At 33.9% G+C, this 14,118-nt stretch overlaps 2 protein-coding genes across 2 annotated transcripts; both read right to left on the bottom strand.

Moving 5' to 3' along the window:
* Positions 1-2,958: 2,958 nt before the first annotated feature.
* LOC120579425 (nucleolar protein 58) lies at positions 2,959-4,285 on the bottom strand. Its single transcript, XM_039831537.1, has 2 exons — positions 4,026-4,285; positions 2,959-3,317 (listed from the first exon to the last, which is right to left on the bottom strand). Exon 2 carries the CDS (start codon positions 3,285-3,287, stop codon positions 2,970-2,972), a length of 318 nt encoding a protein of 105 aa, XP_039687471.1. The 5' UTR covers positions 3,288-3,317; positions 4,026-4,285; the 3' UTR covers positions 2,959-2,969.
* A 1,405-nt stretch (positions 4,286-5,690) lies between these two features.
* On the bottom strand, positions 5,691-13,838 carry LOC25490494 (ABC transporter A family member 7). The gene is made up of 18 exons (XM_013603924.3): positions 13,606-13,838; positions 12,413-12,764; positions 12,035-12,114; positions 11,799-11,943; positions 11,316-11,435; positions 11,116-11,240; positions 10,775-10,933; positions 10,443-10,605; positions 10,227-10,352; positions 10,057-10,140; positions 9,446-9,807; positions 9,027-9,227; positions 8,586-8,695; positions 8,406-8,490; positions 7,840-7,968; positions 7,636-7,741; positions 7,173-7,261; positions 5,691-6,165 (listed from the first exon to the last, which is right to left on the bottom strand). The coding sequence occupies exons 1-18, from the start codon at positions 13,744-13,746 to the stop codon at positions 5,866-5,868; spliced, it is 2,877 nt and encodes a 958-aa protein (XP_013459378.2). The 5' UTR covers positions 13,747-13,838; the 3' UTR covers positions 5,691-5,865.
* Between the last annotated feature and the right edge of the window lie 280 nt (positions 13,839-14,118).

The raw sequence follows: 14,118 nt of genomic DNA, 5'->3' as shown, positions 1-14,118 counted from the left end.
GGAGGGATCGTGGGTTTGTAGTGTCATTGTCCAGTCTCATTATGTTTTGTGTAACGCCATATTTTATTATTTATTTATTTTATCGAGTTTAGTGCCTTTTAATATAATTTATTTGAATAATTGTGATATATTATGTGTTGGTAGTTACAACAAAACTCAGTTAGAGATTATAAACAGATGAGACCATTAGAGAATTAGGGTTACAACAAATTAGAAATTCAGAATACAGAATACGTAGAAACTGCTTTTGGGAGAAAAAGGGAAAAAGTGAGAAGTCAGAGAAGAGAAGAGGAGCAAGCTTGTAGAGTCCGAATTCAACCAATCTAAGATAAGGGTGGGACTAACTTTCTCTAATAATGGGTTGTATGATTCTAAAAAAGGGTTTAACATGGTTGTTGTTGTTTTGTTAATTTAGATTGTTGAGAAATTAGGTTTTTGAAATTAAAATTGATTGTTGGAAAAGTAGGTAATCCGATGAAGTAAGGTAATAATTGGTGTTCAGGTTGTAAAATAATCATAGGTAGAGTTTCCTATTGAATTCGGGATGTTGTTGGTTAAAATTGGGGTTTTTGGGGGAAAACAGGTTTCTTCCCATAGAACTTTCTGTCATTGCTCGCCACGGCAAATGATCTTGTTCGCCTCGCGAGTGACTTCGATGTCAACTCGCAACGGCGAGTGTTCTACTCGCCTCGCGACTGATCAGCAGTAAAAATAGTGATTTTGTAGAAATAATGTTTTGGTCCAAGTTTTATATGGTTTTGAGTGTCTTTTCATGTTTAGAAATATTTAGACAAGTTTTGGAATCAAATTTGGGCATAGGGAAGTTAAAAATGAGATTTTTGGATGAAAAATGTCAAGTTCCCGAGAGCTATCAGTTTTAGCTCGCCACGGCGAGTACCTTGGTCGCCATGGCGAGTAGTCCATATGTTGAACTCGCCATAGCGAGTAGATTGGCTCGCCTCGCGAGTTGTTCAGTGGCAGTCTGCTCTGTTTCGCGTTCTTGCGTCTGTTTCACACGTTTCTGTTTTGAGTTGGCCTTTAGTGTAAATATGAAAGTTATTGATAATTGTGTTATCTTGCTAGTAGCCTTGGTTTGACATGAAAATCTTTTGTGGATAATATGATATGATTATATGGAGATATTTGAATGATTGCTAGGTGTTGAATATGATGTTAAATGATGTTGTTCATGATTGATGCATTATGAAGTCATAATGCGAAGTCGTCGTGGTTGTTGTTATTGTTGTTGTTGTTGTTGCATTGGTAGTGTCAATGCATAATCATTTTAAGTGAAGAGGGCTTGATGCTCTGTTAATTCTAAGGGAAGAGGGCTTGATGCTCTGTTAATTTTAAGCGAAGAGGGCTTGATGCTCTATTAATTTTAAGGGAAGGGGGCTTGATGCTTTGTTAATTTGAAGCGAAGAGAGCTTGATGCTCTGATGGTACCACATGCATATTGCATTTGTTGAGTCGTTGTTGTTACATTGTTGAGCAAAATTAATTGATGATTTGTAGTTGGAATTATGTGAAGTATTGTTGATGATGAATTACTGTTGTTTTGTGTTGCTAAATTCTCTTACTTGACTCATTGTTTATTACTACCTCCGTCCCTAAATATATGAGCCTTTTGCCAAAATTGCGGAGATTAAGAAAGTTGGTTGTAGTATTAAATTTGTATATAATTACTATTGTTTTTACAATTTTATCCTTAAGAGAGATAGTTAATTTATATTTTCAATATAATATTTATTGTTAATTGAAGAAAAAAATGCAAAATAAATAAGGGTATGTTGGTAAAGAAATAATTAATGTACTTGAAAATACCAAAAGGATCTTATAAAAAGGGACAAATTATTTTTTCAAGAGGGTCTTATAATTAGGGATGGAGGTAGTAGTATTGTTGATGATGAATTGTTGTTGTTTCATGTTGTTAAATTCTTTTATAGAATTATATGCTTATTATTATTGAATGTGAAATTTCACCCCTTCTGTTTGAATGTTGCCTCTACGTGGGTAACGTGCAGATAACCAGGAGTAACCGCTGATGTGAGTTGATTCCTCGTGTCGTCTTAGGAGTCGCTCTAATACGTAACGGGATGAGAACTTTAATGTTTATTTCCATTGTTACGTATTCTTTTTATGAATTTATTGTTGAACCATTTTTAGATGAAATTAATTATGTTGATGACGTTGAGGCCTTTAGTGCCAAGTATTGTTTAAACGTTGAATATTTTCCGCTGCGACATTGTTTTAATTATTGAAAGCAGATGATTTAAATAAATAGTGAATTTAACTCTATTTGTGATAACGAAATGTGACATCCTGTTTGCGATAAACTCAGATTTATTTTATATTATTTATATGTTAGGAAAACGGGGTGTTACATTTTGCCTCAGTTATGAGCCTTTGAGAACCCCCGTTTCGAGTCAGTGATCTAGAAAAAAAATTAGATCGTTCGGCTTTTCTAGCATCACATATCTTCCACTCAGCTGAAGGGTCTCCTCACCTAATTGTCCAATTGATTGTCTATTTGCCGAATTCGGCTAACAAGATAATTATTTTTAGGTGTAAACAATATTAAATTTGTCGACAATTCTTATTGTTTTATAAATTTACCATGCATAGAAAAGAATTAGTTTATAATTTACATATTACAGAAAAAGATGTAACATAATTAAAGGCATGTAGGTAAAGAAATAAGTAATAACGTTGAAAATTTTAAAGAGATCTTATAAAAATAGACAAAGAAAAATTCGATGTTCTATATATATTTATGAACTAATGTAGTGTTATAGTATCACATACATACACCTCATTTTATTGAGTCAAATGATTGCATAATCCAGCAATCTAACACACTGGGCATCAAAATTACTTACATTACAAAGTAAATCAACAATTATATTTTTTAATTATAATATGAACACTCTACATAGAGTTAATCACATTTATTGTAATCATAAGTTAATCTAAGAAGAAGCCACAGCAGGTTCAGTTGAATTTGTTTCAGCTTCTTTAAGCAGCTTCAATATTTCTTCTTTCTTAGCCACCAAAGCCTGCATTTTGGTCTCTAATTTTTCAAGTTTTTGCTTAAGTATTGCTGGATCCTTCTTATCTTCAGGGTTCTTCTTCTTTTTCTCTTTTCCACCTTCTTCATTTTCTTCCTTGTTTTTCTTCTTCTTATCCTTAGATTTTTCTTCTTTTCCACTTGCATCCTCAGTTTTCTCTTTCTTTTCCTTCTTCTCAATTTCATCAGCATGGTTTTCTTTTTCTTCAGTTACTCCCATACTTGAACAAAGTTTGTGTTTTTATTTTCTCTGAAAACCAATCAAGTTCATAAGCTTGTTTAGATGTGGTTGAAAACTTCATGTTTATATTCATTTTGATTTTTCAATTGCAAACAAATGCATTCATTTTAGTCATTCAAAATAATTAACAATTTTACTATAAAATTCCATATAGTTTATTTTCCTTATGATGTGTTTTACCATTTTTGATTATAATATGCTAAAATACCTCCTTCTAGAAAACAAATAATGTACACGTTAACAAATCTCTCTCTTTCTTTCAAAAGAAGAAAAAAAAAATCTTTCTTCATTTAACATTTATGGTTCAGTTTGGTTTTCTTCAAACCGAACCATGCCCACCCCTTATCTCATATAAACTAATTTTTTTCGAATCAGCTCATATAAACTAAGTTGAAAACAAAAATACAAACCTATAATTAAAAAAAAAGTTTATGACAAATAAATCAACAAAGCAATTGGGCACAAGTGGGTAATGAACTACATCAAATGAAGAATTGTTCGAGAGAGTCTCTGTTCACCGAAGGGTTAACACAAAACAAAAATTGATATACTTTCGTAGAAAAAGAATTTAACAATTTTTTTTTATATACAAAAAATAGTGTAATGCAGAAGCCTAACTCATAACTCATAAGGTAACTTGATTAAATTCATAAAACAAAAAATGCAGACAATTTAAGAATACAGTGAACTTATCAAACAAATGAAAGAATGTATCACCTGGAGGCTGGTCTCAAAATATTCTTTGTGGCAAAGATTGCAACTTCAAAATTGATTAATCAAATTGCATAGCAACTTCAATTTGTATGGAATTGGCAGAGCCCAAAAACCAAATCTCCTTCACTAATTTTCATGACCAAAACAGTTTATGCGAGAAACACTAATACCCGTTCATAATTAGTTCCATTAATTGAAATTATAGCATTTCCATTAATAGTCACAGGATCCTAATTTCCATTAGTTCTCCTTCACCAATATGTGTGGTAATAATATGAGACTATGTACGTGTATCCATTGACTACATGCAATGGATAGAGTAAAAATCTATGGTGTAGGTACAAATATGAACACAAGTAATTATATGCTAAACTGAAACATAAATGTGTGCTTTGGTAAAAATTATATAAATATTTTTTACTTTTATTTTTGTATTATTTTAAGGTTTAATAGCCGTTTTGACCCTCTAAGTATTAGAAAGATGCAATTTTGACCCTCTAACAAAATAAAATAAAATTTATCTCCTTAAGTACCGCCCCTTTTGCAGTTTTGGCTCCGGGCCAATTTTGTCCAAGTCAACGCTGATGTGAACGCCACGTGTGTAATTTTTTTTATTTTTTTCAATTATTAAAAAAAATTACACATGTGTCGTCCACGTCAGCGTTGACTTGGTCAAAATTGGTCTGGGGGCGGTACTTAAGTGGATATATTTTATTTTATTTTATTAGAAGGCCAAAATTGCATCTTTCTAATACTTAGAGGGTCAAAAGTGCTATTAAATCTTATTTTAAAGTACGCCAACCAACAATCTATTATAAACAGAAACTATGCATGTACACAAAGGAAAGCACCAATGGAAGAGAATAGAGAATTATGATTTTTACTTTTTTAAGTTTTGCTATTTAAGGTGAAATCTCAAAATAAAAATTGAGATACTTTTTTTTTGTTTTTTGATGAAGTATTTAAGTTTTACTATTTAAGATGAAATCTTAATTTCTTAAAAAAAAAAAAAAATGAAATCTCAATATCCACCACAAAACATGGTAATACTTTCATTAGTTTAATATATATTTTAAATTAAATAAATATGTAGACATATAGTGAGGGATTTAGATTTTGTACTGTAGCTGCATCACACAATTTGTTATCTTAACTAATTATTTCAAATCACAATCGCGATCGATTACGATATGAAAACACGTGCTTTTCCTTACTACCGGTGATCTGTCCAATAGTCATCAGAGAGAGGCAATGGTTGCGTACGGTGTTCTGACACGGAGGTGATGTAGTCTTCACGGCGGAGTGAGCAAGCACGTTAGCACTCCAGAGTCCAAGTTAGTGTGAGAAATGAGGTTAAATATGTCTAAGTATGTGTAAAAATAAATCGCACATTGCAGGTGACGCTGAGTCACCTTATATAGGCGGGGGAGGAGGTGCTAATGATTTCCATAAAATGCGGAGTCTCATCATGGAGCCATTGGAGGCCACGTGTCTGGGGTAGGAGAGGCCTCCAACACGGTGATCCGTACCGGAACTAGCGTGTTCCCTCAGGACATTTTGCCTTATTTCAAGGGCTTGATCCATGTGGCTTATGGGATTGGGTGTTCTAGTCGGTCCAAAACAACATGTTATCGGGATCCAGATAGTAAGGGTAAAAACACAAACAGATACAAAACCAAACAACCCAAAAATTTTCATTATTTTATTTGAAAGAGTTTAAACAAATTATACAAAGCAAACTATAAATATAGTAGCTAACTAGATAAATAGTAACTACACACTGATTATTTACACACAATAATATTTATAATATGTATAGACTAGTAGTGAAATGTGTATGAAATTATGACAAAGTATGAAATGGCTGAGCCTCACGTGCAACCTTAATGAATACATCTTCCAATGTGGTGTCAGCTAAACCCCATGCAGAAACTGGGAAATTTCTCTTTGCAGTTTCAACTGCTTGGAATACATTAGATATTTTAACCTCATCTTTTGGTAGCTCAAACTTTTGAGTTCCTGAGATATGGTAAATCTTCTTAGCATTTGGGGAGAGTTGTTGCACCAATTTCTCGACATTCGATTCATGATCAATAGATGTTGCCATTGAGAATACATAAGTTCCTCCATATCTTCCTTTCAGCTATGATGATACAACCAACACAAATGTTAATTGGCAGTAGATGAAGTAACAATGAAAAGAATTGATGAAAGAAGAAGCCTAAGAGGCCTATAGGAAGTTATGACTAAGGGCATGTTTTGATTGAGTTATTTGAGTTTATCTACTAACATAAGCACCGAGACTGTTTGGGAGAGCTTATGACATGTCCATAAGTTGTTTTCAGCTTATTTATAGAAGTTTTCTAAGGTAACTTAGGAAAACAACTTATAGCTTATAAGAAAGCAGTTTGACTTTATTTTATCTTTTATTACAGCAATAGCTTATACACAAGCACTTATATCACAAGGGGTTAGAATATAAACACATAATTCAGCTGTTTATCGAAACAGGTCTAAGTACTAACCCTTATTCATATTGATAAAAGACTACTAATCCTAACCGAATAGAGAAATAATCATGATAATATAGCGAAGTAATATGAAAACTACTTGATTTGGTGTAATATATGTAGTGTATACTAGATGTTTTCCGACACAACGGAGCTATTCTCATTCACGGCCAAGGAAGTTCTCCAACGAGGTTACAAAGTAGACTCAATAGAAGAGTCGGTGGAAAAGTGGTGAAAAATGTGTCTTGTCTTCGTTGTGGCACAAAGCCACCTTTATATAGAGGAGCCTAGCTGTAACTGACTTTGTACAACTCGGCGGGGAAGGCAGAAGTTAGAGATCATATCAACGGTCCTGATTGATAGAGCCGTGCTCCTGTGCCGTAAAGAGTATAGGAAATCTTCTGTCCTGCCTCATGTGGCAAGGATTATAGGTTATTGGACCACCATATATTAGGCCGGCGACGTGGACAGAGGCTCAATCCGGAACACTACTCCTATCGTATAACTCAAGGTATGCTCACATAACATCGATATTAAGAGATATTTCATATATTCCAGCAAGGTGTACTTCAATCTATGGGACTAGGTTCATTAACACATGAATTTAATCAAGCATATAATTTAATAATGTAATCCATACCTCTTTTGGATTTCCTATACACTGAAAGCTACCGTCTACAAATATTCCTAATCGATCGCATAGGACTTCTGCCTCTTCCATGGAATGTGCTGAAAAGTGTATGCAAACAAGATTTAACAATCTATATGAATAGAGAATATACTGATACTGTTATGAAACCAAATAACAAACTAAGAAGATATATCAAAGGCTTACAGAACATTTTAGTACCTCAAAATATACAACTTTGGTGGAATTTCATGAAAAATGCAACTGAGGTGTCTATATTAAATGAAGAGGCGCGATCAAATTACTCTTGAATTTACTTTTTATCATTTGGTGTATTTCAATATTTATAGTCACTAAGCTTAATAAGCAGTGTAACTATGTTTAAAGTTAATCTAAGAGTAACTTGATCCCTTTTCATAACTTAATGCAACAACTTTGTAATGTTTTAAAAAACCATGAGGGAGAAAAATAGTACTAGTGAGAATGATCGCACGGTCTTGTTTTGCACGATTAACAACACTCCATAAGTTCTTTCTTGACGCAGGGTCTAATCCAGTACTTGGTTCATCCATATAAACAACCTTAACAAAATTACCAATAACAGAATTAGAAAACATAGCACAAATATTCGAAAGCAAAGTAATTTCATAGAAATGATCGAATTGATAAGAAAACATACCGTAGGATCTCCGATTAATGAAATTGCAACACTAAGCCTCCTCTTCATTCCTCCACTATATTTTCCAGCCTTTTTATCAGCAACCCCTCCGTGAAAAAGGTTTACACTTTTCAAAGATTCTTCCACCGCCTGCAGCATTATATTCGAAGGTAAATTTTCTTAAAATGAGTCTTATCTACTAAACAAACGATATAGCAAGAGGTTCAATTTATGTCTACACTGCAATCTTGTCATCTATAGATCCATGCTGCCTTAACAGGAAAACACGCCACAAACTATTCGCTAGGGAGATGACATAAACTAGTCTAAAGACACGGACACTGTTAAATTTCATCCAATATTCGACGTTCCACACACTTTTGTCATTAAGATATTACACAATAATTGTAAATTTCAAAACATTTATAAAATAATGATCGTCAAAGTTTCATCTTTCCGATACTTTTCAGAGTTAAAACTTTTTTTTTTTTTTTTGAGTTAAAACTTCATAACCAAATAGGTAAAAGAAAAGTCCCGGTCGATTTTTATAGTTGGCTCCACTAAAGATTTTTCAAACTTCAACTTACTTGTGTTAAGGCAGAACCTTTAAGATTTTTAAGTCTGCCGTAAAAGAGTAGATGCTCTCTTCCTGTCAAGATTTCCCACAGCAAGCTAAAATACCAAAAGGAAAAAATTATATACGATTTCTCAACGGTTATAAACATAAAATTCGAAAAACATATAAACTAGAAGAAATTCCAGCTTACTCGTGCTGAGGGCATACACCCATGCTAGTATATATTCCGTTCATATCAGTTCGTATGTCAAGACCTTGAACATATGCTGTACCTGAGGTTGGCTTTGTAAGACCTATCATCTGTAAGCATTAGCATATGGTATGGTTAATGAGTTAAGGAGAAAATAAGTCGAAGAAAACACAAGCATTGATATATTACATCTCCATCAATTAATTGTAAATCATCAATTTAGTCCTTATAATTGTAGGGCTCTATCAGTTTTGTCCTTGAAATTACTGAAAATTCTAAAATGATGAATGAATTTAAAATTGGTCAGTTATATTAATGCTTCTCAAACAATTTTAAGGATAAAATTTACCAGTCCAACATGACATATATCGAACAGTATCAATTTAAGGGACAACTGAAAAAGAAAATTATATTGCTGATGTAAATAAAAATTTAACCAACCATGTTGATAAAAGAAGTCTTTCCAGCACCATTGGGACCAAGCATTCCAAAGCATTCCCCTTCAGGCAAAGCAAGGGACAACTCTCTCACCGCAAATTTCTTCGGGTTACCATCCCTCCCTGGATAAACTTTGCTCAGTTTGTCGCAAACAATTGCATGATTTGTAGTAGGTTCAAGTAGCAGCTGCTCCACCTTCTCCCTCTAAAGTGTAAATGAAGACAAACTAACGCAATCAATGATACAGTTTTTCTATTCCATTTAGATTTAGGTTTCTACCAGAAGTTGTGTGTCTTGAGGTAACATCATTCGTTAAATTTACAATACCGACGAGTGAACTATACCGATGATAGAGATCAGGTTTCTTGATTTCTTAAACCAGTAGAAACACAAACTACAAATACAATGCAAGCAAAACTGACCTCTTGGTGAATATCTGCTTTCTCGGTCATAACAAAAACTTTAGATCCTTGCCTTTGGAGACTAGGCTTCCGAAAAGATGAACTATGTTTTTTCTGAAATCCTTTCAAGAACAAAAGAGGACTTTTCCAACTTCGTGTTGATAAAACTTGATCGATGTAATAAGCGAAGAACAAAACTAATAGCCACTCCACGAACATTATAATCAAGACCTCTTTCATGCCATTTGTGCTATCATTGAGATCTCCCCACCGCATACCATGAGTCCCCATAGTATCTCCAGTAAAAGACGATTGTGAAAATTCATATAACCCACGATATAAAGCAAACCCAGGATATAACTCCATAACAATGATCCACCCTTCTGAAGAAATTGTACAAGCAATCAAAAGACCAAAAGAAAGGTTAGCCAACATGTTAACACATGAAACAAATAGACGTCTCACATGAAACGCAAGTTGATAAAAATTTCTCGACACAATGATCGTATTAGCATGTTAGATAAAAATTGCTCGACACAATGATCGTATTAGCATGTTATGACATGTGGTAGGCATAGTTCCTTTAAAACCTTTGGCCAGGTAGCACATCATTTCTCAATTATTTGACTTACTTGGAAACGATGTATCTTGAATAAAAAATTGGAAAAGAAAACCAGCTAATAGACCGGTGCCAAAAACACCTATATATGCAATCACTGCCATTACAAAAGAAGAAAAAGTCAGTTATCAGATTTGATAACAAAAAAATAAAGTTCATAACATAGCTTATCTATCATCAAACCTGTAGCCGTCTTAACATTGGAAAACAGCGAGGCCAATAAAAATGCCAGCGAAATTTGTAAGTTTATATAGATGAAATAAAACACGAATTGGATGCTGTAGTCATTCATTGTGAAGAATTTTAATCCTGAAAATAAAAACAACAGCATTGAGGGGAAATAGAAAATAGCAAAAAGAAACAGAAAGCAAGAGAATAGTTTACTGGTTGCATCCATACCTATGACTGTGCCAAATATGACGAAACACAACATGTAGATAATTGATATGGCAAGAAAATAACTGTAAGAAATAATCCAATATGGCCCATCACCGAGACCATGCATTTTCATCATGATTCTCAAATTTTGTTGCTTCTCGTAAACTAATGATGTGAGGACAACCTACATCAACATATAAACATGATCAGACAAATATACTAGAAAGTCCAGTAACAAGATTTACATGGTTACACCACATAAAAAGGTATTACGTGAAGAATTGATACGATGCGAGCTACACTCGCTCTGACACTCTCTTTCCTCCGCTGTACTCGCATATTTATGCACTTACAGGAAAAAGTTGCAAGATGACCCATGTAAAGAAGAGACCGCCTAAAAGAGAAGCCACGTCAAACTTTAATGGGGTCTCGGGTTTTGGCATTTCCTTTACAAACTCAAACAACATTTTGGTACCAGATCCCAACAGAAACTGAAGGTAGGAATTTGATACCTGCAAGGATATAGATACTAAATGTCAGCTCCTATCATAATCGAAACTGGAACCTCGACTCCAGTGCTGCATCATAAATAACTTACCAGGTGCACAAAATCTTAAACCCAAATATTATTAAAACAAATTTAGGAAAATACACATTTAAATGGAAATCACAATTAAGAATTAATTTAGTATACCAAATTTACAGAACGAGGAATCCGTGCCAATGCAATTTTATCAAAGCCGGTGTCATTTTTATAGGTTGAGTTGTACCATATACTGACATTAAATGTATCCTCATTTGAATTTAGAAAATCATAACCTGGCAAAACAATATGGAAATCAGTATTTCCTTCAACGGATTACGTAAAACATATCGATATAGGGATATATCTACCTGCAGTTATCTCATTGATCTGTCTCTCTGTGTTACCTTTTCTATAACCTTTATATATAGCATTGTTTACCTCAGAAGAACTATTACGCCATAACCGTAAAGCCTGAGCACATCTCAACTCTATAGCCAGCGGAAAACAATAAACTAGAATCAGTACAAACTTCGACATCAGATGCAAAGTTTTAGCATAACCTACCTAGAAAGAAACTTGACAATGTGTAAAAAATTATCTGCTATACAAACATATTCAAAATACTTTGTAGCTTGTACGAGCAATTATTGTCATGAACGGTATTATTCCTGTCATTGTTTCTGATGCAAGACAAGTTAAAATTATGACCTTTTGACACTAAGATTAGAAATTAGAATCGACGTAAAAAATGACAACATTGTCCATGAGTAAATCCTTGCACATATTATATATTTTCCTGTTATCATATATCTTACAAGAAAAATATGAATACAACCAAGTCTCATTCATACCTTGCTGAATGCTACTGGTCGATATCTGTACAGGAACGGACAATGTAGAGTTCTTTCCGCACTGACTTTGTAGATAGTAAATGGGAAGCTCTGAAAAGAAAGCAGGCTCTAGAAAATTGGTGTACTCTGTCTCTGTTGACGATCCCTATAACATTATGATGGTCACCCCATCATCCGTGTTCACAGAGAAAAAAAGGGAGTGTAATTTGCTCAAAATTAAATAACTACTGACTCACCAAGACATTTGTCGCGAAACTATCCATAACATTTGAATTATCTATATCAATGGTACTTGGGATCATATTCCTCGACAAGACTGTAAAGAGAGAAACAGGATTAAAATGACATGAAACATGACATCATCAGTTGTATAGAAAACCATGTTAGTAAAGTAAAAGAAAGATGAAAAGATTTAATTAAATTGAATGAACACTCAATATAATCCTTCAAATATTATTAGTCTCTAAAGTAGTAAAAGTCCATATTCTATTAAACCTAACATCTTAACAGCATGACTATCAGGACGTAGTTTCATATATTTCAGGAACATATATATACTTTTAAGTGACAAAGGAAGAGAATAAATGAATTTGATTTTGTTATATCGTATGTACCTTCTCCGAAAGACTGATTAGTGCCTGTGAAGAGCATCGTGAGGGGACATGAGCCATTGTTTCTGCATAAGGGGTTTGGAAAATCAGAAAACGGAAGGAAATCCGTTCTAACAGCGCGGTATCGTGGATCAGGTGTTTGCAATAAAGGAGGCCATTCCATAGGGTTAGTAATAGGACAAGTGCCAACTTGGTCAAAATCCGAATATTGAACCCCACATTCATTCTCCACGCATCCACACTTATATTTGGCCTTATCAAATTGATTATTGAGAATAGTTTGAATTAGAACCAGCAATATACACAGCACAAATGGGAACAAGATCAGCCTTATGTTTGTCTTCACATTTCGTTTCTGAAAAAATAATGTCATTTGTGTTAAGAAATATCAAGTAGCACGTTGAGACTATGCAGCACACTTCATATTATGGTTACATTCATTTATTTTATTTTCTCAAATTATTGCCGATGTTCACGTGTCAATGGTAATATCATGTTCCATGTTTGTGTTAGTGCTTCATATCGTTCAATTCAAGACTCCCGACATATTCTTTCATGCTGATTACTAGACATAAGACATCTAAAGCTTGACTCTTATTCGATGTGGGACTCTTTAACACACCCTCTCACGCCTAGGACTGGACATCTGGAGCATGGACACAAATGGTGGTGGCCTGATAACAGAAACCTGATAGCAGGTGGCCCAACGGATCATGGAGGAGGCTTTGATACCATCTTAGAAATGGTGGTTGGGCCTAACACAACCCCACAAAACCGGCTTGTGAAGTGAGAATTGTCCCCACATATGAACACATTGTCAGGTCATCTCTTATCCGATGTGAGACTTTTAACATATATGATCCAGTAGCATGTGAGCCAATAAATTTTAGATATGTAAATGTAAACTTTGGATTCCACCTAACTCATCTTTTCAAATATCACTAAAAAGGTAAATGATATCTATCACTTATGAAAGTATAATGACAAAGTTTCACATATTTAAGTACCAAAATCATTGTTTACTCAAATATTTTTGCGTAAACAACCATTTTGATCATTGAATGTGTGAGACGTTGTTACTATACTCCCTAAATGTTCTTTTGCTAACTTTCAACACTAGTTAAAACAACTAATAATAGAGCTTACAAGTTTGATAACTCAAGTAACAGACACAGAGAGTCGAGAGAGATGGTAACCTGGAAGGTTAAGTTCTTTCTAAGAAGCGCGTTTGCTTGAGTCCAGAAGCTGGCAGGTTCGTTGGCTCTGTTTGTATTTCTCATGCCTTGCTTTCTTCCAACACACTTCTTCAACTTTTGAAAACTAACTCTCAGATTCATAAACCCGTTATGTTTTATAAGTTGGTTTGACTTTTTTGTTATTTAACCGGTTATATCTAAGTGCAGCTTGCAGAAATTAATTGTTGAAGTGTATTCAGCCGCAATAAGTGACAAAGATATTCCAAAACATCTTCATTTTTCACGAGGAACCCAAAAGTTGAAAGAAACCTTATATTTAGTTCGTTTTAAAAATGAACGTCGTTTTAGAAAAAGGATGTGTTTGTTTCAAGTTATATTGTAGATTGTTGGGAATAAAATCATAAAAATGCATATGGCTATGTTTGTTACAAGTTTACTAAATTTTATTCCCGGTATAAAATGTTTATGGGAATAGAAAAGTTTTCTCAAAGAAAATGGTGGGAATAAAGTTCC

This window comes from Medicago truncatula, chromosome 3, assembly GCF_003473485.1.
Source record: "Medicago truncatula cultivar Jemalong A17 chromosome 3, MtrunA17r5.0-ANR, whole genome shotgun sequence".
In the NCBI taxonomy this organism is placed as follows: domain Eukaryota; kingdom Viridiplantae; phylum Streptophyta; class Magnoliopsida; order Fabales; family Fabaceae; genus Medicago; species Medicago truncatula.
The sequence above is the reverse complement of the archived record's forward strand: the minus strand, read 5'-3'. Positions and strand labels throughout refer to the sequence as shown.